The sequence below is a fragment of the Hyla sarda genome, chromosome 9 (genome assembly GCF_029499605.1).
Source record: "Hyla sarda isolate aHylSar1 chromosome 9, aHylSar1.hap1, whole genome shotgun sequence".
NCBI classification, from domain to species: Eukaryota; Metazoa; Chordata; class Amphibia; order Anura; family Hylidae; genus Hyla; species Hyla sarda.
In genome coordinates, this window is record NC_079197.1 from 145,713,612 (window position 1) to 145,736,508 (window position 22,897).

The window sequence follows — 22,897 nt, forward strand, 5'->3', positions numbered from 1 at the left end:
TCAGCTCCATATAAAAGTTAAAGGGGAACTCCCGTAGAAAACAATTTATTTTTAAATCAGCTGGTGCCAGAAAGTTAAACAGATTTGTAAATTACTTCTGTTTCAAAATCTTAATCCTTTCAGTACTTATCAGCTGCTGTATGGGCCAGAGGAAGTTGTATTTCTTTCTGGAATTTTTTTCAGTCTGATGACAGTGCTCTCTGCTGACACCTCTATCCATAGTACAAGCAAATCCCCATAGCAAACCTATCCTGTTCTGGACAGTTCCTGATATGGACAGAGGTGTCCGCAGAGAGCACTGTGGTCAGACAGGACAGAACTCCAGAAAGAAAAGCAACTTCCTGTGGAGCATACAGCAGCTGATAAGTAATGGAAGGATTACGATTTTTTAATAGAAGTAATTTACAAATATAGTAGAAAAGGAGTTGATCAGCTCACCTGAGCCCCCAGTGCACGGCAATCCTCAAGACAAGCAGCACAATAGACGAAAGTAGCAAGCACATAAAATCCGTAGTTTATTGATATGTCATTAAAGGGGTACTCCGCCCCTAGACATCTTGCAGCACCCACCTTTAGCAGCTTCCGGAATCGCTGGAGGTCCTCAGGCTGAGTACATCTCGACCAAGAGGATGGAGCATAGTGACGTCACGGCTCCGCCCGAGTGTGACATCACGCTCTGCCACTAGGTGTCTCTCTACTTGTCCAGAGCACATTTCTCCCCATCTCTTGCACAGACTTTGGACTCCTGCTGGCCTGGCAGAAGTCCAAAATCAGGAAGTGCAGTCTGGAGTGCTGTTTAATATCAAGTTAGAAAACTCACAAATAATAAAAATAAAAGGCAGAGGGTGGTTTATCATGATGGGGGCAGTGACCAGGGAGGATTATAAAATGTAAAAAGATCATGACAGGTTTCTTTAAATCTGATTGACTCTCTAACTAAAGTAATTTACTTTCCTTGTGTTCTCCATCTGATCCAGACTGTCATTAGTAATATTGCCCCTATTGACACCGAACTAGTAATACTGCCCCCTTTAATCTTCCCATTCCCTCAGTAATATTGCTCTCTTTGGCCATTAATCAGCAACATTGCCCTAAGTTCATCTAAGAGAAAATTATACTCACCTTACCCTGTCCTAATGACACATTCTTCTCATGTCTTCTTTATTCTTTTGAGCAATACTCACATAGGCAAGAGGCGAAAGGCTGGTGAATTGACTTCATTGCACCACCTGCATCAAGCCTTGCCTTCCTCAGTGTACTCAGTGTCTTGTAGGTAGCAAGGCAAAACCGGCCTGTGACCTATGATCGGACACAGCAGGCCAGGGAGCTAATGGTTTTCCGTGCAATAGCTTTTTTAAACTGTATCTATGTCCTGAGGATGTACCGTATTTATCGGCGTATAACATGCAAAAAAAATTTTTTTTAGCCTAAAGTCTATGTGCGTATTATACGCCGATAAGCCACTGCAGTTCAATGATTTAAAGCGGGCGCTTTAAATCAATGAACTGCAGCGGCTTTTGCAGGTGCAGAGACAGCCAGCGCTGCCGGCTTCTCTGCCCCTGCCTGTCCTGGGGTCTAGAGCCCTGCTGCCGCTTCTCTACCCCTGCTATCGGCACCGCTGCCCCTTCTCTCCCCCTGCTATCGGCGGCGGCGCCCCATTGCCGGTGCCGATAGTCAGGGGGAGAGAAGCGGCACCTGCATTGGGGCAGCGGCGCCTATAGACAGGGGGAGAGAAGGGGCAGCCATTGCCGGGGCCACTGCCCCGTTGCCTCCCCCATCCCCGGTTGTATAATTACCTGTTGCCGGGGTCGACTGCTTCTGGCCTCCGGTGTGGCGTCCCCTGCATCGTTGCTATGCGCTGCAAGATGCCATATCAAGTGATGTCACTCACCATTGCGCCACGCCGTGCAGCGCAATAGCAACGACGCAGGGGACGCCACACCGGAGGCCAGAAGCAGCGCGGACCCGACCCCGACAACAGGTAATTTTACAACCGGGGATGGGGCAGGCAACGAGGCATCGGTGCCCCATTGTCGGCGCCGCTTCTCTCCCCCTTACTATTGTCGCCGACAATGGGGCAGCGGCACCGATAGCCAGGGGGAGAGAAGGGGCAGCGGTGCCGATAGCAGGAGAAGCGGCAGCAGCAGGGCTCTAGACTCCAGGAAAGGCAGGGGCAGCGACGGCCTCTCTCCCCCTGCCTTTCCTGGGGGCTTCTGCGGGGTAAGAAACAGTGTATCAGGGTATACACAAGCACACACAAACTCATTTTACCAAGGATATTTGGGTAAAAAACTTTTTTTACCCAAATATCCTTGGTAAAATGAGGGTGCGTGTTATAGGCCGGTGCGTGATATACCCCGATAAATACGGTAAATTCAGTTGAAACTGGTGTTCATGTAAACTTCTGACTACAAGCAGTCACCACTATGTTTTTGTATTGAGTTCTTTATCTATATCAAAGTCATCTGTCTGTGACATTTTTAGGTGACTTAAACAAATATATGTCTCATTTTACTGACCTTTCCGTTTGCTAAATTCATCTCTTAGATATTGGGCTTCTTCCTGAATGTGTTCCTCAAGACTTTTTTTCCCCATTCCAAAATTTCTTAGGGTGGTGAGAGAAAAGCGGCGGAGTTGCTTCCAGCGTTCTCCATTGCTAAATATAACTCCTAGTGACACAAGAGATTGGATGCATGATAATATAGCAAAAGCAAATATATATGTATATATATATATATATATATATATATATATATATATATATATACACATATATATGTAGTATAATTTCTTTCTTAAATCCTGTCTGTGAATTGCAGTCATAGGATAAATATCTTGTGTGTATTACTTACCAAAATCTTTAAAAAGGAGTTCAGCTACAGGAATTCTCCCTCTTTTGCTGAAAACATCAGCCTTGTCTATCAGAGCCTCCTTAACAGCATCACACCCATGTACGATGACCACTCTCCTGGAGCCCAGGTAAACCGTGAATACATCTCCATAAATTTTGGCAAGCTATAGCATAGACAGAGTAAATGCATTAATATCTATTATCTATCTCATATTTATCTATCTCATATCTATCTATCAATCAATGTCCAGAAGAAAAGCACTAAAAAGGTATATAAAAAAAAAAACCTCAGTTGGTCAGGGACTCACCAATATGTAGACAGGGATAACTGCAGCACTCAAATTTCCAGGTGAAAAAAAAGTGTTTTTATTCCATCCCAGCAGCCACTCTGTAACATTTCAGGTGGCTCACCAGCCTTATAGGTAGTTTCCCCCCTGCAGGTAGTTCTGCCCTTTATATAGGTCCATTCCCGGTGCTTCAGAAAAACAAACAGGGAAGATTTGTGTGGGAGATCAATGACACTGGTGAGGCAGGGGGGCGTTCACAGGGGCAACAAATGTTTCACGCCACACAGCACTTCTTCAGGCCCATTACAAAAAACATTTGTTTCCCCTTTGAGCGCTACCCCAACCCACCCCCCCCCCCCCCATCTGTGTCCTCGCTCTCCCACACGAATCTCCCCTTTTTGTTTGTCTGAAGCCCTCTGAATGAGCATTAAGATGACGAGTTTTCAGGACTATCTGCTTATGGTGAGTGCTCATTTATTTGCTAAATTTTGGACACCCCCCCCCCCCCATGTGCAAGCCTATGCATATAGTCCAAATGACCCTATTTATCACACCCCATATTGAATACAGATCACATACCAGACCCCTAAACAAAGACTCCAAGCTGGAGCTCCCCATTTATATAGACACTAGCCTATAACAACCCTGTATACAGACTCTAGGCCAGACACCTCCTGGTATACAAACTCCAGACCAGACACCTACAGAATCTAGACCAGAACCCCCTGTATATAAACGTCACCCTAAACCGCCCTTTTCACAGACCCCCTTTTGCAGACCAGCCCCCCTAACAAGCTTGTTGACGTTTACTCATCTCTCCCCAATCCTGCATCTATCTATCTGTTTACCTAAAATGTACTAATAATTTCATTGTTAGATAATGTTAATCCATTTTTACTTTTAATAATGACTGAGGCATGGCATTGAGGTCCAGCTGTAGGAAGTTTCCTAGAAGAGGGAGCGGAGTTGGTCCAGGAGGCATCTCCTTTCTCTTACTGTTCTCTGACCACACGGTGAAGAGAATGAGACATGTGATACACAGAACAAGTATCAGCGATCCAATTCCAAAGTCCATCATTGCAGGTCAGCATAAGTAAATATCCCTAAAATACACAAACAGGGGCAAGTCAATAGTTGTATGGACTCAACATTTTACAAAATATTATAGGATGAATTTAAATGTTTTCAAATCAACAGGGTCACAGGGACATAACTATAAGGGGTAAAGTGGTTGCAGTAGAACAACTGAGCCGGGAAGCTGATGGTCCCTCTGTCCTGTATGAAGAACTGGGCGATCTTAACAATAAGTGATAGTTGAGGCTACAGATTTTTTCCATTGGGGTCCAGGGTTAGGGGTAAACTTCCATCCAGAGCTTCCAAATGTGTGACCATAGACGGCAATGTCTCTGTAGCGGATTCCGCCTAAAGAATGACAACATTTGCACTGCAATTCTATTGGCAGAAATGGAACTCCAGAATGGAGCACTGGAATTTCCCAGCTGAATTTTAAAACAAAATTCTGCTTGGATATTCTGTAGTGTGAACATAGCATTAAAGGGGTATTCCAGTAAAAAAAAGAAAAATAATTCATATCATCTGGCTCCAGAAAGTTAAACAGATTTGTAAATGACTTCTATTAAAAAATCCTAATCCTTCCAGTATTTATTATTATGCTGAAGTTGAGTTGTTCTTTTCTGTCTGACAGCAGTGCTCTCTGCTGACACCTTTGTCTGTCTCAGGAACTGTCCAGAGCATGAGAGGTTTGCAATGGGGATTTGCTCCTATTCTGGACAGTTTCTAAGACAGACAGAGGAGTCAGCAGAGAGCACTGTTGTCAGACAGAAAAGAACAACTCAACCAGTGGTGTAGAGACTGGGGAGAGCGGGGGTGCGGGCTGCACCGAGTGACATCAGCCGGATGGGGTGACACCATGCCGCTCAGCACCCCCATCTTCAGCAGGCGTGACACCCCCCCTTCCGTCCAATAGAACCCTATTACCTTCATTAACCCCCCGTCTTCAGTTGCAGCGGCGGCAGGCCCGGGTCTGATGAGGACTTTGCGCAAGTAACATCACTCCGCAGACCCGTGCAGGAGGACGTCAGTGATGTAACTCATCAGGCTGCCGCTGGAGAGAAGAAGCGCTGTGCAGGCCAGGTGAGTGTGTCTGTGTGTGTCAGTGTGTGTGTCTCTGTGTGTTTGTATGTGTGTGTGTGTGTGTATGTGTTGGTGGGGAGGGGGGACTATACTACCTAAAGTGGGGAACCTGCTACCTAATGTGGGTAACCTGCTACCTAATGTGGGGAAATTGCTACCTAATGTGGGGAACCTGCTACCTAATGTGGGGAAATTGCACCTAATGTGGCAAATCTATGCTATCTAATGTGGGGAAACTGCTACCTAATGTGGGGAATCTATGCTACCTAATGTGGGGAAACTATGCTACCTAACGTGGGGAAATTGCTACCTAATGAGGGAAAACTGCTGCCTACATTATGCTTCCCCCCCTGGCAGTAGCACCCTCATCATTCACCAGCAACACCCCCCCCCAGCAGTAGCACCCCATCAGCAGATCCTGGGGGGGCTATACTACCTAATGTGGGGAACCTGCTACCTAATATGGGGAACCTGCTACCTAATGACCAAATGTGGGGAGCCTGCTACCTAATGTGGAGAAACTGCTTCCTAATGTGGAGAACCTGCTACCTAATGTGGGGAACCTGCTACATAATGACGGGAATCTATGCTACCTAATGTGGTGAAAAACTACCTAATGTGGTGAATCTATGCTACCTTATGTGGGGAAAAAGCTATCTAATGTGGGGAATATATGCTACCTAATGTGGGGAAATTGCTACCTAATATGGGGGAATATATGCTACCTAATGTGGGGAATCTATGATATCTAATGTGGGGAACCTGCTACCTAATGTGGGGAACCTGCTACCTAATGTGGGTAACCTGCTACCTAATGAGGGGAATCTATGCTACCTAATGTGGAGAAACTGCTACCTAATGTGGCGAATCTATGCTACCTGATGTGGGGAAACTGCTACCTAATGTGGGGAATCTATGCTACCTAATGTGGGGAAACTGCTACCTAATGTGGGGAATCTATGTTACCTAATGTGGAGAAACTGCTACCTAATGTGGCGAATCTATGCTACCTAATGTGGGGAAACTGCTATCTAATGTGGGGAATCTATGCTACCTAATGTGAGGAAACTGCTACCTAATGTGGTAGAACTGCTGGCTACATTATGCTTCCCTCCCCCTGGCAGTAGAACCCTCATCATCGACCAGCAACCCCCCCCCCCAGCAGTAACACCCCCATCAGCAGATCCTGGGCAGGGACTATACTACTTAATGTGGGGAACCTGCTACCTAATATGGGGAACCTGCTACCTAATGTGGGGAAACTGCTTCCTAATGTGGGGAACCTGCTACCTATTGTGGGGAACCTGCTACCTAATATGGGGAACCTGCTACCTAATGTAGGGAAACTATGCTACCTAATGTGGGGAAACTGCTACCTCGTGTGGGAAAACTGCTGCCTACATTATGCTTCCCTCCCCCCTGGCAGTAGCACCCTCATCATCGACCAGCAAACCCCCCCCCAGCAGTAGCACTCCCATAAGCAGATCCTGGGGGGGGGACTATACTACCTAATGTGGGGAACCTGCTACCTAATATGGGGAACCTGCTACCTAATGACCAAATGGGGAGCCTGCTACCTAATGTAGGGAACCTGCTACCTAATGTGGGGAAACTGCTTCTTAATGTGGGGAACCTGCTACCTATTGTGGGAAAACTGCTACCTAATGTGGGGAACGTATGCTATCTAATGTTGAGAACCTGCTACCTAATGTGAGGAACCTGCTAACTAATGTGGGGAACCTGCTACCTAATGTGGGGAAATTGCTACCTAATGTGGGGAATCTATGCTATCTAATGTTGGGAACCTGCTACCTAATGTGGGGAACATGCTAACTAATGTGGGGAACCTGCTACCTAATGTGGGGAAATTGCTACCTAATGTGGGGAATCTATGCTACCTAATGTGGGAAACTTGCTACCTAATGTGGGGAACATGCTACCTAATGCTGGGAACCTGCTTCCTAATGTGGGGAAACTGCTACCTAATGAGGGGAATCTATGCTACCTAATGTGGGGAAACTATGCTATCTAATGTGGGAGAACTGCTGTCTACATTATGCTTCCCTCCCCCCCTGGCAGTAGCACCCTCATCATCCACCAGCAACCCCCCCCCCCCCCCAGCAGTAGCACCCCCTTCAGCAGATCCTGCTAGTAGATGAGATGATGGGGGGGCAGTAGCACCCTCATCATCCAAAAGCAATCCCCCCCCCAGCAGTAGCACCCCCATGATACACCAGCAACACCACCAATCCCCCTACCGTGGAAATAGCATCAGCTAACGGATGATGAGGGGTGCTACTGCTGGGGGGGGGTTGCTTTTGGATGATGAGGGTGCTACTGCCCCCCCATATTGTCTTGTATTGTATATTGTATTCAGAGGGTGCACTGCATGGCAAAATTATTTTCAGAGGGCGCAGTGTGTAGTAGTATACTCAGAGGGCACAGTGTGGGGTAATAATATATTCAGAGAGCGCAGTGTAGAGTTGTATTGTATTAAGAGGGTATGACGTGTGGCAGGTTTATATTCAGAAAGTGCAGTGTGGTAATATTATATTCAGAGGGTACAGTGTGTGACAGTATTATATTCAGAGGGTACAGTATGCAGCAGATTTAAATTCAGAGGGTACAGTGTTTGGAAGGTTTGTATTCAAAGAGTGCGAGTGTAAAGTTGTATTATATTTAGAAGATACAGGCCCTCATTTACTATTCTAAACCCGACCTCTTTTGTCGGGTTTTTTTGGCGCATCTTTGTCTGCGCCATGTCGCAGACATCGTGCGCCAGTCTGCGACACTATGCGACATTTTTTCCCGACGGACCCGATGTGGATTCTCCCAAACCCGAAAAAGGGGCGTAACCCGACATTTCTGAGCTTTCCCACGTATTTATTAAGGTTTCCAACCCGAATTTGTTGAATTGTTGTGGATTTTTTCCCGACAGCTCAGAGGAGTTGGAAACCAAAACCTACAAAACCCACGTGCGACAAACAGGATGCGACATAATAATAAATACCAGGGGAAAAAAGCAGTCGGGGAAGAAAGCAACATAGACTTACAACCCGATTTTCTTAGTAAATTAGGGCCACAGTGTCTGGCAGGTTTATAATAATAATTGTTTTTATATAGAGGATCAGAATCCGGTATCACATTCTGCAAAGAGAAGATTTAGCCGGATGAAGTCCTGGCGGTCTGTATCATCTGAATTATATAAGGAAAGACTATAGAGAAGACGTCACTTGTAGTCACTGATATTATTGTATATTCTCCTCACTATGTCTTATCAGAGCTGTAGTCACTTGTTAAGTGCTATAGTGATGATGGGTGAAACTACAATTCCCAGCATAACCTTACCACTGCTTAAAGGGGTACTCCGCTGGAAAACATTTTTTTTTTTTTTTTAAATCAACTGGAGCCAGAAAATTAAGCAGATTTGTAAATTACTTCTATTTAAAAATCTTAATCCTTCCAGTACTTATCAGCTGCTGTATGCTCCACAGGGAGTTATTTTCTTTTTTTTTTTTTTTTTTTCTGCCTAACCACAGTGCTCTCTGCTGACACCTCTGTCCATTTTAGGAACTGTCCAGAGTAGGAGCAAATCTCCATAGAAACCTCTCCTGCTGTGGACAGTTCCTGACATAGACAGAGGTGTCAGCAGAGAGCACTGTGGTCAGACTAGAAAGGAAATTCAAAAAGAAAATAACTTCCTGTGGAGCATACAGCAGCTGATAGGTACTGGAAGGATTAAGATTTTCAAATAGAAGTAATTTACAAATCTGTTTAACTTTCTGGCACCAGTTGATTTAAAAAGAAAATGTTTTCCAGCGAAGTACCCCTTTAAGTCATTCTGGCAACTGTAGTTTAGATGGTGAAAACTTCTTTAGCCCTTTCCCATTCTGTGGCAATTGGTATATTTGATTTTGATACTGGAATTTTTCACAATGCGCTACACCAGTGGTGTCTGTCACAACAGGCCAACCCTAGCAACGCCACTGAACTCAACTTCAGCAGCTGATAAGTACTGGGAGAATAAAGATTTGTTAATAGAAGTAATTTACAAATCTGTTTAACTTTCTGGAGCCAGTTGATATATATATATAAAAAAAAAAAATATTTCACTGGAATACCCCTTTAAAGGGGTACTCCGGCGCTAAGACATCTTATCCCCTATCCAATGGTTAGGCGTTTAGATGCCTTATCGCGGGGGTCCTGCCGCTGGGGACCCCCGTGATCTTCCATGCCACAGCCCGTTAGAGCGTGCTGGCTCCTGGTCTGATTACTGGCGATCACGGGGACGGAGCATAGTGACATAATAGCTCCGCCCCCGTGTGACGTCACACTCCACCCCCTCAATGCAAGCTTATGGAGGGGCGTGACAGCTGTCACGCCCCTCTCATAGGCTTGCATTGAGGGGGTGGAACATGATGTCACATGGGGCGGAGCCGTGACGTCACTATGCTCCGTCCCCGTGATCGCCAGTAATCAGACCCGGAGCGAGCACACTCCGGGGGCGGATTCTAACGGGGTGCGGCGTGGAAGCTCACGGGGGTCCCCAGCAGCGGGACCCCCACGATCATGGCATCTTATCCCCTATCCTTTGGATAGGGGATAAGATGTTAGCGCCGGAGTACCCCTTTAAGGAACAGATCAAGGTTGGCACATACCTTGGGCAAGAATTTGGTGGGTTCCTCTTCCCCAAGAAGTATCATATAATACAAGTTAAAACTGGCTTGATACATGGGATTATTTTTGGAAGATTCCCACCGATCTTGCACTGACGGTTAATATAAAACTGGATGTGTCGGAGACAGGACATTTTTTTATAACACACGTTTCCATGTTCAGGCTGGAGATAAGCCCTGCCAGAGATATCTTATCTTCCTAGGAGAGTAAACAAACCCATGATGACCACTCTATTCCCTTGTTTCCCATGTAGAAAGATGTTGGGTTGTTTTGGGTTGTTTTTGCAACAGGAATTTTTGTATTGCGATGTTCACAGAAATTTCTGCATCAAATCTGCTACATGAAAATTCACATCAAAGGGCTTTTCTGGAACCTTTCAATTGATGACCACATCATATCATATTAGTGGGGATCTGACAATTTTTTTTTTCTGAAAATGCTGAAAATTGGCTTTTTAGGCAGAAACATCCACAAAAATGCCACGGAAATTCTACTGTGTGCAAAGTGCAGCAGAATCCTACTGAAATGAATGAAACTCTGCTGCAGTGGAATATCCGTGTGGAATATTCCAGTGGAAATCCGCACAGACATACCGCCGTGAGAACATACCCCAAGAGTGGTCCTCTCGATTGATACTGGACCTCCAAATGTAGTGGTTTTCCTTAGAACCTAACTTTCTGGCTAATAGAGGGTGAATTCATTCATGAATCCCCCTTTCTTACCTATTGCATATAAATCGCATTATCCAAAACATATTATGCTTGGTCAACCATTAAAAGAAACAGAGTCCGGTTTTATCTGGTCTACACTGTACTGTACCACTGTCCAAGCTCCTCTCCTTTTGCTATTCTGTGTCCACACAAAGCAAGGTGTATATTAACAACGTGCAATGAAAGTACAAACAGAATCTCCAGCTCACCTCCCACTGGTCTTGCGCGGATCCTCATCCATGCCCAGCCAGTGATACACTGCAACATGGACGCGTTTCGAGCGCATGCGCGCTCGAAACGCGTCCATGTTGCAGTGTATCACTGGCTAGGTGGTGTGTTGTGAGTGCTATCTTGCAAGATTTTTAACGCTTTGGATTACAAATAAAATTGATGTTTTATGGAATTGCTGGATCCAGAACTTTTTTCTGCTCAATACTCGAAACGCGTCCATGTTGCAGTGTATCACTGGCTAGGTGGTGTGTTGTGAGTGCTATCTAGGAAGATTTTTTATGCTTTGGATTACAAATAAAATTGATGTTTTACGGAATTGCTGGATCCAGAACTTCTTTCTGGACAATACTTGAAACGCGTCCATGTTGCAGTGTATCACTGGCTAGGTGGTTTGTTGTGAGTGCTATCTTGCAAGATTTTTAACGCTTTGGATTACAAATAAAATTGATGTTTTACGGAATTGCTGGATCCAGAACTTCTTTCTGCACAATATTACATATATTAAAGGGGTTATCCAGGAAAAAAACTTTTTTTTTTAATATATCAACTGGCTCCAGAAAGTTAAACAGATTTGTAAATTACTTCTATAAAAAAATCTTAATCCTTTCAGTACTTATGAGCTGGTGAAGTTGAGTTATCCTTTTCTGTCTAAGTGCTCTCTGATGACACGTGTCTCGGGAACCACCCAGTTTAGAAGCAAATCCCCATAGCAAACCTCTTCTACTCTGTGCAGTTCCTGAGACAAGCAGAGATGTCAGCAGAGAGCACTATTCCCAGACAGAAAAGAACAACTCAACTTCAGCAGCTGATAATTATTGAAATTATTAAGATTTTTTAATAGAAGTAATTTACAAATCTGTTTAACTTTCTGGAGCCAGTTGATATAAAAAAATGTTTTTTTCCTGGAATACCCCTTTAACAACTTCTACATGTTTCTATAGCCCTTGTAAACCAATGCAATGTAAACCACAAAACTAAGAAAGAGAAAATTCGATGAAATGACATCATCCTTCTGCATATCATTTCTCTTTCTAACAGTGAGTTCCTATTCCTGAATACATATCCCTCCACCGCACTGTGTCTCTACTTACCTAGTGTTGTGCGAATGGTATCCAAGAGATCTGCAGAATTCCGGGCTAGGAATGTGATACTGGTTTGTTAGACTCCCCGCCCATCCATTCAGCGACCTTTAATCTAATAACCAGCAATTCAGGTCCGCTATCTCTCTCACTCTGTATCCCGAGCTGTGTCACTAGTATTTCTTCCTATATAAATGCTGAGTCAGAGACAAGTGTATTTAATAAAAACATCGTTCTACTTACTATTTCTTATTATTTCTACTTCTGGATAGGTGTCTGATAAAACACTCAGGGTGCAGACAATAATTTACGTACACACAAACACACATATATATATTAGTGCTGAGCGCGAATATTCAAAATGCTAATTTTTGCCGCGAATATCGACACTTTGCAATTTCGTGAATATTTAGAATAAACTGATATTTATTCGTAATGACGAATATTCTTTTTTTTTTTTTTATTCGAGTATCGACACTTCCAAACTGGTCACTGATCTCTCCCTTCTTGTAGGTGAAAGATATAATTGCACATGCGCACTATGCCAATTTCAGTACGAATTTTCGCATGGAAAGAAAAAGAGAACGAACATAGCGAGTATGCCAATTTTGCGAACATAGGATGAATATTCGTCCATATATTTGCGAAATATCGCAAATTTGAATATGAACCCAGCTGCTCATCACTAATATATATATATATATATATATATATATATATATTGTGGCATTGAAGCAGGTGGGAAGTCTGTATATAAGGAAAGAAAACAGAATGGTCTGAGCTCTCCCCAGAAGACAGCAAAGTGGCTGTAAAGGGGGGAGGCAGGGTCCTTGTGAGGAGCACACAGCCAGGCGCTGTGAGTGGCCCCCAACAGTGATGTGGACAGACAAGGGGTCTTAGTACACACAGCAAGAGGCTGCAAACGCTGTGTGTGAACAGTGAGTAAATGTTGCAGGAAACTGGTTGTGGTAGAGGGGTGTGAGATGCAGGGCAGATGGAATTACCCTAGGGGCAGATGGCATTAACCCCTTGTATTTGTGACGCTAGGGGGGTGGTTTATCCTCAATACCACCCAAAGGTATACCGCTGGATCCTGGGCTAGGCACGGGGGCAATAATGGCTCCTACACCAAGTTACGGACAAAGGTAGCTTTATTGAGTTTTGACAGATGGAAAAGTCTACACAGCTCAGCCAGGGCCACGGAAGTGACCAGTGACTTCAGAGACCTTAACCTCTTCAGGACATAGGGCGTATGGATACGCCCTGCATTCCGAGTCCTTAAGGACCGAGGGCGTATCCATACGCCCGTGGGAATTCCGGTCCCCACTGCTAGCCGGTTGGGGACCGGAGCCGGATGCCTGCTGAAATCGTTCAGCAGGCATCCCGGCATATCGCCCAGGGGGGTCATGATGACCCCCCATGTCGGCGATGGCCGCAGATCACTGGACAATTCAGTCCAGCGATCTGCGGCGATTCCGGGTCAATCGGGTCTCCAGTGACCCGGAATTACTGGCTGATGACTCTGACGGCCCCGAACAGCCATATCCTGCAGGGGTGAGGTGGCACTGGTGCCACCTCACGATCGCCCTGATTCGTCGGCCAGATTACCGGCCGACCAATCAGGGCACCTGCTGCGGGTGTCACTCCCGCACCCGCTCCCCCCCTCTTCCGGAGGACGTGAGCGGGTGCGGGACGTCATTGTTGGGATCGGGGCCCCAGGAGCGGCGGCGGCGGGACTGACCTGTGTGCCGGCAGCAGTAGGAGGTGAGTGACAGCCCTTATGGGCATGCTGGGACTTATGGTTTTGCAACAGCTGGAGGCACATTTTTTCTATGGAAAACTGTACCTTCAGCTGTTGTATAACTACAACTCCCAGCTTGCAAAAACAGCTAAAGTGCATCCTGGGAGTTGTAGTGGTGCATCTGCTGGTTGCATAACTACAACTCCCAGCATGCCCGTTGGCTGTCGGTGACTGCTGAGAGTTGTAGTTTTGCAACAGCTGAAGGCACACTGGTTGTGAAACTCAGAGTTTTTTTTTACCTAACTCAGTGTTTCACGGCCGGTGTGCCTCCAGCTGTTGCAAACTACAACTCTCAGCAGTCAATGTACACCATGCACCGTACATGCTGGGAGTTGTAGTTTTGCAACAGCTGGTAGCACACTGGTTGTGAAACACTGAGTTAGGTCACAAACTCAGTGATACATAACCAGTGTGCCTACAGCTGTTGCAAAACTAAAACTCTCAGCATGTACAGTCTGTCAGCGCATGCTGGGAGTTGTAGTTTTGCAACCGCTGGATGTCCACCCCCCCAATGTGAATGTACAGGGTACACTCACATGGGCGGAGGTTTACAGTAAGTATCTGGCTGCAAGTTTGAGCTGCGGCAAATTTTCTGCCGCAGCTCAAACTGCCAGCGAGAAACTACTGTGAACCCCCGCCCGTGTGACTGTACCCTAAAAACACTACACTAACACAAAATAAAATAAAAGTAAAAAACACTACATATACACATACCCCTACACAGCCCCCCTCCCATCCCCAATAAAAATGAAAGCGTCTGGTACGTCACTGTTTCCAAAACGGAGCCTCCAGCTGTTGCAAAACAACAACTCCCAGTATTGTCAGACAGCCGTTGACTGTCCAGGTATGCTGGGAGTTTTGTAACAGCTGGAGGCACCCTGTTTGGGAATCACTGGCGTAGAATACCCCTATGTCCACCCCTATGCAAATCCCTAATTTAGGCCTCAAATGCGCATGACGCTCTCACTTCGGAGCCCTGTCGTATTTCAAGGCAACAGTTTAGGGTCACATATGGGGTATCGCTGTACTCGGGAGAAATTGTGTTACAAATTTTGGGGGGTATTTTCTGCTTTTACCCTTTTTAAAAATGTAAAATTTTTGGGAAAACAAGCATTTTAGGTAAAACAATTATTATTATTTTTTTACATTTGCAAAAGTCGTGAAACACCTGTGGCGTATAAAGGCTCACTTTATCCCATATTACATTCCCCGAGGGGTCTAGTTTCCAAAATGGTGTGCCATGTGTTTTTTTTTTTTGCTGTTCTGGCACCATAAGGGCTTCCTAAATGCAACATACCCCCAAAAACCATTTCAGAAAAACGTACTCTCCAAAATCCCCTTGTCGATCCTTCCCTTCTGAGCCCTCTACTGCGCCCGCCGAACACTTTACATAGACATATGACGTATGTGCTTACTCGAGAGAAATTGGGCTACAAATACAAGTAAAAATTTTCTCCTTTTACCCCTTGTAAAAATTCTAAAATTGGGTCAACAAGAACATGTGAGTGTAAAAAATGAAGATTTTGAATTTTCTCCTTCACTTTGCTGCTATTCCTGTGAAACACCTAAAGGGTTAAAACGCTGACTGAATGTCATTTTGAATACTTTGGGGGCTGTAGTTTTTATAATGGGGTCATTTATGGGGTATTTCTAATATGAAGACCCTTCAAATCCACTTCAAACCTGAACTGGTCCAAGAAAAATATCGAGTTTGAAAAATTGGAAAATTGCTGCTGAACTTTGAAGCCCTCTGGTGTCTTCCAAAAGTAAAAACTTGTCAATTTTATGATGCAAACATAAAGTGGACATATTGTATATGTGAACCAAAAAAAATGTATTTGTAATATCCATTTTCCTTACAAGCAGAAAGCTTCAAAGTTAGAAAAATGCAAAATTTTCAAATTTTTCATCAAATTTACGGATTTTTCACCAAGAAAGGATGCAAGTTACCACAGAAATTTACCACTATGTTAAAGTAGAATATGTCACGAAAAAACTATCTCGGAATCAGAATGATAACTAAAAGCATTCCAGAGTTATTAATGTTTAAAGTGACAGTGGTCAGATGTGCAAAAAACGCTCCGGTCATTAAGGCCAAAATGGGCTTGGTCCTGAAGGGGTTAAGGGCTTGCAGGGACTTGTAGTAGAGGTGGACAATTTAGTGCAGGCCACGTTGATGAGACAGATAACTGTGACTTGACTGACAAGACTGTGACTGGTTACTTGTAGCTTTGTAGCTTGTGGCTACAGACTGGACTTGAGGCTCCCATGACTCTGGACACTTAGGCACAACTTGACTGGTCCTCAGCAAAGACTAAGAGAGAGAAGAGACTCCTCCCAGAGCTTATATGGGGGAGGCTCTGGTGGGGTCCCATTGGTCACCCCTAGGTCACCTGGTCACTGATACCTCCTGGGTAACAATCACATGACAAATCACATGGTAAACAGTCTGAAATATATAACACTGTTACATATATAACATAGGGATTATATACAATTATAAGAAGCAGATGCAGGGGGGGGCAGGGGACACTGCAGGAGGCTGCCTGACAGGGCAGCAAGGGTACGGGGTAACACCTCCCCTACTGGGCCAACCTATGTCCAAGTGCAAAATCATGTGAGGGTGAGGGACCCCTCATGAAGACTGATGGGACTGTTCACACTCTGCAGATTGAACTGAAAAAGTCTGGTGAACAGAAAATGTTGCATAGGTTCATAAATTGTGAACCTATGCAATGTGATAATGTTTTATGTTAAAAACGCATGCCTATGTTTTCTTAAGTAATGTGTATTGTTGCCAATTAAGGCTCCTGTCACACTATACTGTTGCTACATTAAAAACGGACATTAATGGCTCTTTTTCTCTACTTTGTCTGCCATTAAAGTCCATTATTTTAATGGAGCAAAACCGGAGTTATAACGGGTTATAATGGAATTCCTCTAATGTCCATTATAAGTCCCGTTATGATAGAGGGAGAAAAAGACGTGAAGTGCACAAATTTACTCCTCCCTTATGGATCCACTTCTGACTTTGGCTCAAAACTGCAGTGGCAGTATTCCAAAAACTGCCAGAAAAAAAAACAAGTGGAAACTTAGCCTTAGAAGTCCTGCAAATGGGAGACTGGAGTCAGAGAGCTCACTCGCTCCATGCCTCTAGCACTGCACAGGAGCACGGTGCTGGTGACAGACAACGTCTCTGGCAGAGAGAAAGCGTTCACTCCCATTGTCTGCCACCAGCACCGTGCGCCTGTGCAGTGCTAGAGCTAGAGGCATGGAGTGAGTGAGCTGTGTGCCTCTAGTGAAAGCAGAAGCAGCGCGTCTCCAGCACCAGGAGAAGAAAGAAGAGGAGAACAAGCACTGTATATCGTAAAGGTGCACATAATATGTAAGGGCTCAGTGGAGTCACGGCACGCACATCATGAACATCGGGCTGCTTGCGCTGGGAACCTGTCTGTCAATCACACAGCAGTCTTAGCGCTCACGTACAGGGGATAGGTGTGGCAGAGGTGGGGCATTGCGAACCCCGGTCACGTCTATCCGACTGTTGCTGGACACACGATAAACTATTTTCTGGCTGATAAAGTGTGATAAAGAGCAGCCAAATGTATATCTGCATTATAAGTGTTATCATCTATACTATCATGGTATTAGTCTGGGGGGTACAATATCCATGACAGTTGCGCTTTAAGCCATGTACGTGTAAGTAAACATGGCTGGTACTGTGAAACTGCATATGAAACTGCGAATGTGTCATTTAATCAGTTATGGTTTATTTTGGATTCTTGTAGTAATTCCAGAGCTAATATATGATGACGAGCAGCTTAAAGAGGGTGTGCTTTGTGTACCAGTGGCTGAAGTGCATACAAAGTTTCCTGGCCATTTTAAGAATGTCTTGCAGATGGGTGGAAGACTTAAGGAACCGCTTGACAACCAGATTGAACACATGTTCCATGTTATGGTTTATTTTTATGACTCCAACCCATTTCTTTGGAGCCTGGAAATGGCAGCAGCCTGACGAGACCAATTGAAGATTTTGAAAAGATTAACAAGTTTAATGTGCCAGCAGCATGAGGAGATCACATGGCAACACAATGAGACAGCCTGGAGTTGGCAGCAGCCTATGTAGGCCGCAGAGCGAGCAATGACAGAGCCTGGAGGTGGCAGCAGCATGAGGAGACCATAGGGTGGCACAATGGCAAAGCCTGGAGGTGGCAGCAGCATGACGAGACCATAGGGCGGCACAATGACAGAGCCTGGAGGTGCCAGCAGCATGAGTAGATCATATAACGGCACAATGACAGAGCCTGGAGATGGCAGCAGGATCAGGAGTCCTGAAAGTGACAGGGTGGGGCAGTGGGTGGTAATACCAGTACCCGCTGACGAAGGTGGGTGAAAGAAGGAGCTGAGCAGAAGAAACCAGTCTCTTTTGTCAAAGTGTTGGTGTGGCACCATGGATAATCTAGTTTGATGCATCAGGCATTGGTGGGTGGAAATCCTGGCTGATCCAAGCCTGATTCATCTTGACAAAGGCCTTGACAAAGGACAGACGAGTTTTCCTTGGGGTTACTATGGCCCCTGCCGCACTAAACACCAGCTCTGATGCCACACTACTGGCCGGCCAGGACAGCTTTTCCAGGGCAAACTCTGCTAGTTGCAGCCACAAATCCAGTTTGGCTGCACAGAAGTCATGCAGATCTTCAAAGTGTTTTGGCAGGGTCATGTCCAAGTTTGCCACCACCTGCTGGTTCAGGTCCTGCTCAAGGTCTACCTACTGCTGCTGATGAGTTGCTTTACTGTGAGGGTGAAGAAAGCTACTCATCAGCGACTGTAGACTCAGGCTGCTGCTGATGGAGCTAGTACTGCTCCTGCCACCCCACTCCTCCCCAGCAGCCGTGGCAGTGGAACATGAGTGCAGTCAGACCTGCAAGAGGATGGACGATGGCACAGATAGGCATCGGCCAACTGACCGTTTGTCCTCCCTCTCAGTGGGTGTATAAAAAAAAAGCCCCCATTTTGTGCCGGTAGCAAGGATCCAACAAGGTGGAGAGCACAGAAGTCATCCCCCTCCCAAATGGTGACAATCCGGCAGTCCCTACACAAGCAAGTGAGTATGCATTGTGCCATTTGTGCAAGTGACTCAGAAGGACTCCCTTCCTCCATCTCCACTGAATACTGCCAGAGTGTGTCTAGGTCCTCTGTCTCATCTTCCTAATCACCTTGTAGCTCCTCTGGCTGCTCCTGCTCCTCCTCTTCTGTCCCATTGTCAGTCACCATTGTTCCCATTTTCAGTTGTTGCCAAGAAAGCCATGATTTGACGAATCCCTTTGAGCAATTCCTCCCCTGTGTGACTCTGTTCGCCAAGGTAAACCAGGGGAAGAACAGTGTGACACCGCCGTGCCCTGCACACATGGTATGTTGGAGGGGCACCGTGACTTGTCCATGCAGTGGAGGCTGAGGACATGATGGAGAATGAGGAGGCAGAGTCGGACATTGTCACAGGACCAACAGCGTGAGAGCGTGGAGGCGGAAGCGGTGTGACCTTTCCAAGTTGCTGTTGTGGCTGTGCAGGAACCACATTCACCCAGTGGGCCGTAAAGGACATGTATTGTCCCTGACCATACTTACAGCTTCCCACGGCGGCGCTGCGATGCAATTTGGTACATGCCGACAGGCTCAAGGACTGGCCCACCTTCTGTTCTACATATTTGTGCAGGGCTGGTACTGACTTTTTCGAAAAGAAATTACAGCTTGGGACTCTCCACCTCGGCTGGGCACAAACCATCAGTTCTCTGAAAGGTGCAGAGTCCACCACTTGAAAAGGGAGGGACTGCAGCAAATTGGACAGGAGCACATTCAGCTTCTGTGCCGTTGGATGAGTGGGCGCATACTGCTGTCTCTTGGAAATCGCTTTGGTGATGGATTGCTGCCAGAACGACTGATGAGAAGTAGAAGGAGCAGGAGCATCTGGACCAACAGAAGATGGGAATGACAGACAGCTCCCTTCAGCTGAGGTGATGGAGCATGTTGATGCATGTGGCCATGTCAACCTCCTTTGGATGCTTGACAAAAAACTGCCACACCACAGAGTAGCTGATTTTCCCCCCAACATCCGCACTGATTGACTGCTACTGCCACGGACTCCGGGAACCCCTGCTCCACTACCTCCCGGGCAGGTAGACTGTCGCGAAGCAGGTGGTCTACCCCGGGCACGTTTGGCTCAACACTTCCCACTTCTGCCCCCATGCTGACTCCCAACCATGCTACCACCTTGCTGGCTCATCTGCTGCCTCACAAGCAACCTGCAACCCTCTTCTCCTGATGATGATGAAGCCCCTTCTGCACCCGGCTCCCAAGTGCGATCGGCTTCCTCATCATCGAGTTGTGTCTGCACGTCACTGATGTCCTCCTCAAGTTCCTCAACAGTGTCTGTTTTAGGAGCCTCAATGCTCACAACACCACCTCCCACGCCACTCTCCTCATTACTACTTGCCCGTCTAGCAGAAGAAGCGGTGGATGTCTCCTCCACATCTTGGCTGGGCAGTAGCTTCTGACTGTCCTTTAGTTGATCGTCCTTGCGGTATAGTGGAGCTGAACCCACATCATACAATACTTTCTCTGTGTGAGGGAACAGCATAGGACAGGGGCAGTTGGAGGACAGGGACTGCTCCCAGGCTGCATCCCGCCATGTGATTCAGGGTGATCCCGCCTACCCGCATTCTCAGACTTCCTTGCCCCATGTCCTCACACGTGTAGCTGCCATTTTAGACCCCTAGCCCACACAAAATGTAGTTAATGAAGCGATTCATTACCACGAAGCGCAAGGAAATTCGGATTTGTTCAGAATCTAATTTTTCAGGAAATTCTAAACGAATTCGACTTCGTCAGCTTCGATTCGCCCATCTCTATTCACAAACTGCTATAAAAAAAGACTGCTCGGAAAAGCACAGTCTCATAGAGGCAAAGCATTTCCAAGAGAAATCTGCAGAAAGAATAGACAGGTCTATCCTTTCTGTAGACACCGGAATGGCACAAGGAAATACATGTGCTGATGGAGGCCACAATGACACAGACACACTTGAGGGCATTTATCATCGTAGGTGTAGGTGAAGCATTGTTGTACACCTTTTTTTGTGTGCTGGTGATGTGAAGGAGCACCAAATTTATTAAATGGTCACAGGGCATACATTTTGTACAGGTCACATTTTCTGAAATTTCACTCTTTCTACCAAAAAGCTAAGCTAAGTCTGAGCTGGTGAACATTTGCAACTTTTTGGTGTTTTTTGCACAAAAATTTGACTTTTTTAAAAAGTCACAGTTGATGAATGCATCACCATTGCAGGGGTATTCCAGGAATCTTTTTTATTTGACTATGCTACAGGGGCTGTAAAGTTAGTGTAGTTCATAATATAGTGTCTGTACCTGTGTGAGACGGTTTTCTCACAATTCTTCTGTGATTTCCACCCCAATATTTATTTTCTACAGCATACAAAATGACTGTTGTCTCAGATTTTTCCCAGGTTGCAATGCGGCCGAGACCTGACTCACTAGTCAGCTGATGACAGGGAGCCTGTCTGCTTCAATGGGTGGAGCGATCGCTTGGTGGGAGAGAGATCAATCTGCAACTAATGCAACAGCTGTAGGCACCCTGATTGAAAACCACAGGTCTTTTGAATGGGATTATGTTTCAATGGGTGGGGTGGCTGATAGGGGAAGGGAGGAAAATGGAATTATGGGATTTGTAGTCAAAAAAGAAAAACTCAAACAGGAAATACCAGTTCACAAAAAGCTAGCCACAATGTTATGGTAATCTCACAACATAGCCATTTAGCGCCAAGCCAAGTGCAGATCCTTCCTAAGCATGTCCATTACTGTCTGCCAGGTACTTACTAAAATCACCTTATGGTGGATAACCCCTTTAACAGCTGGTCTGGACACACTTCTTAAAAAAAAAATTTTTTTTTAAAAAGTTAATCAAAAAGTCACAAAAAAAACAGTCCGAGGTGCAGCTCTGCACCAAGTGAGATACATACAAAACAGCTCTAAAGACAATGACCAAGGCCCCCAACTGTTCTGAGAGGGAGCCCCAGCCTTTTTCTCATCAGAGGTACCAAATGTACGGTATGTGAAATATGACTTACATAACTTAGACTTGTTCAGTGTGCAGAACTATTGTGTTGTGTCCAAAAGTATTACAGTATTTATGGACTTTGATATTTTGTTGGTAAGAGCTACTGCACATGTTCACTAATATAAAAGCAGGGTCATAAGGCTATCACCAATCAAGATAAGACATGTGCTAGCTAAAATACAATGTAGAGGTAATGTAGACTGTTGATAAAAACAAAGTACAGTGACTAGTATAATGCTTATACAAGCGAGCATAACATTATTTTTAACTTAAAAATTAAAGCTGGTAGTCAGGGCTCATCTGAATGTTATAATAAGGAGGATTTAGCTGTGGGTAAGTAGATGTAGCCGGTGGCTTTTAACTTTCATGTTTTATGATTTTCACTTTTTCCCAATTTTTTTGCAACAGTTTTGTATCATCTGCATACCATCATAAGGGGTTAAGTGAATAAACTTGTTTTAACATATTTACCCTACTGCTGGCATTAAAGGGGTACTCTGGTGGAAAAAAAATTTTTTTTTAAATCAACTGGTGCCAGAAAGTTAAACATATTTGTAAATTACTACTATTAAAAAATCCAGTACTTCCAGTACTTATCAGCTGCTGTACACTACAGAGGAAGTTGTGTAGTTCTTTTCTGTCTGACCACAGTGCTCTCTGCTGACACCTTTTTTTCCATGTCAGGAACTATCCAAAGCAGGAGCAAGTCCTCATAACATACCTATCCTGCTCTGGACAGTTCCTGACATGGACAGAGGTGTCAGCAGAGAGCACTGTGGTCAGACTAGAAAATAAATTAAAAAAGAAAAGAAATTCCTCTGTAGTATACCGGTACATAAAAAGAAGAACAAGGGAATGTGCTCCGTAGTGTAAGATCTTATGGTCAGGGGGACAAACGCAACTGTGTGAATTGTGCTTACCAGATAGGGTTGCACTCCTTTCCAATGTCAACCATGGATCTGAGCGTGTGGATAGAAGG

General features: G+C 45.3%; 1 protein-coding gene across 1 annotated transcript in view; it reads right to left on the reverse strand.

The window, feature by feature from the left end:
* LOC130290416 (cytochrome P450 2C18-like) overlaps nt 1–12,137 on the reverse strand; it is a 38,559-nt gene extending 26,422 nt beyond the window's left edge. The window contains exons 1-4 of the mRNA XM_056538044.1: nt 12,002–12,137; nt 4,037–4,241; nt 2,853–3,015; nt 2,520–2,669 (exon numbers count right to left, since the gene is read on the reverse strand). Coding sequence (XP_056394019.1) covers nt 2,520–2,669; nt 2,853–3,015; nt 4,037–4,216 — 493 coding nt within the window. The 5' untranslated portion in view covers nt 4,217–4,241; nt 12,002–12,137. The remainder of the gene's footprint in view (nt 1–2,519; nt 2,670–2,852; nt 3,016–4,036; nt 4,242–12,001) is intronic.
* Between the last annotated feature and the right edge of the window lie 10,760 nt (nt 12,138–22,897).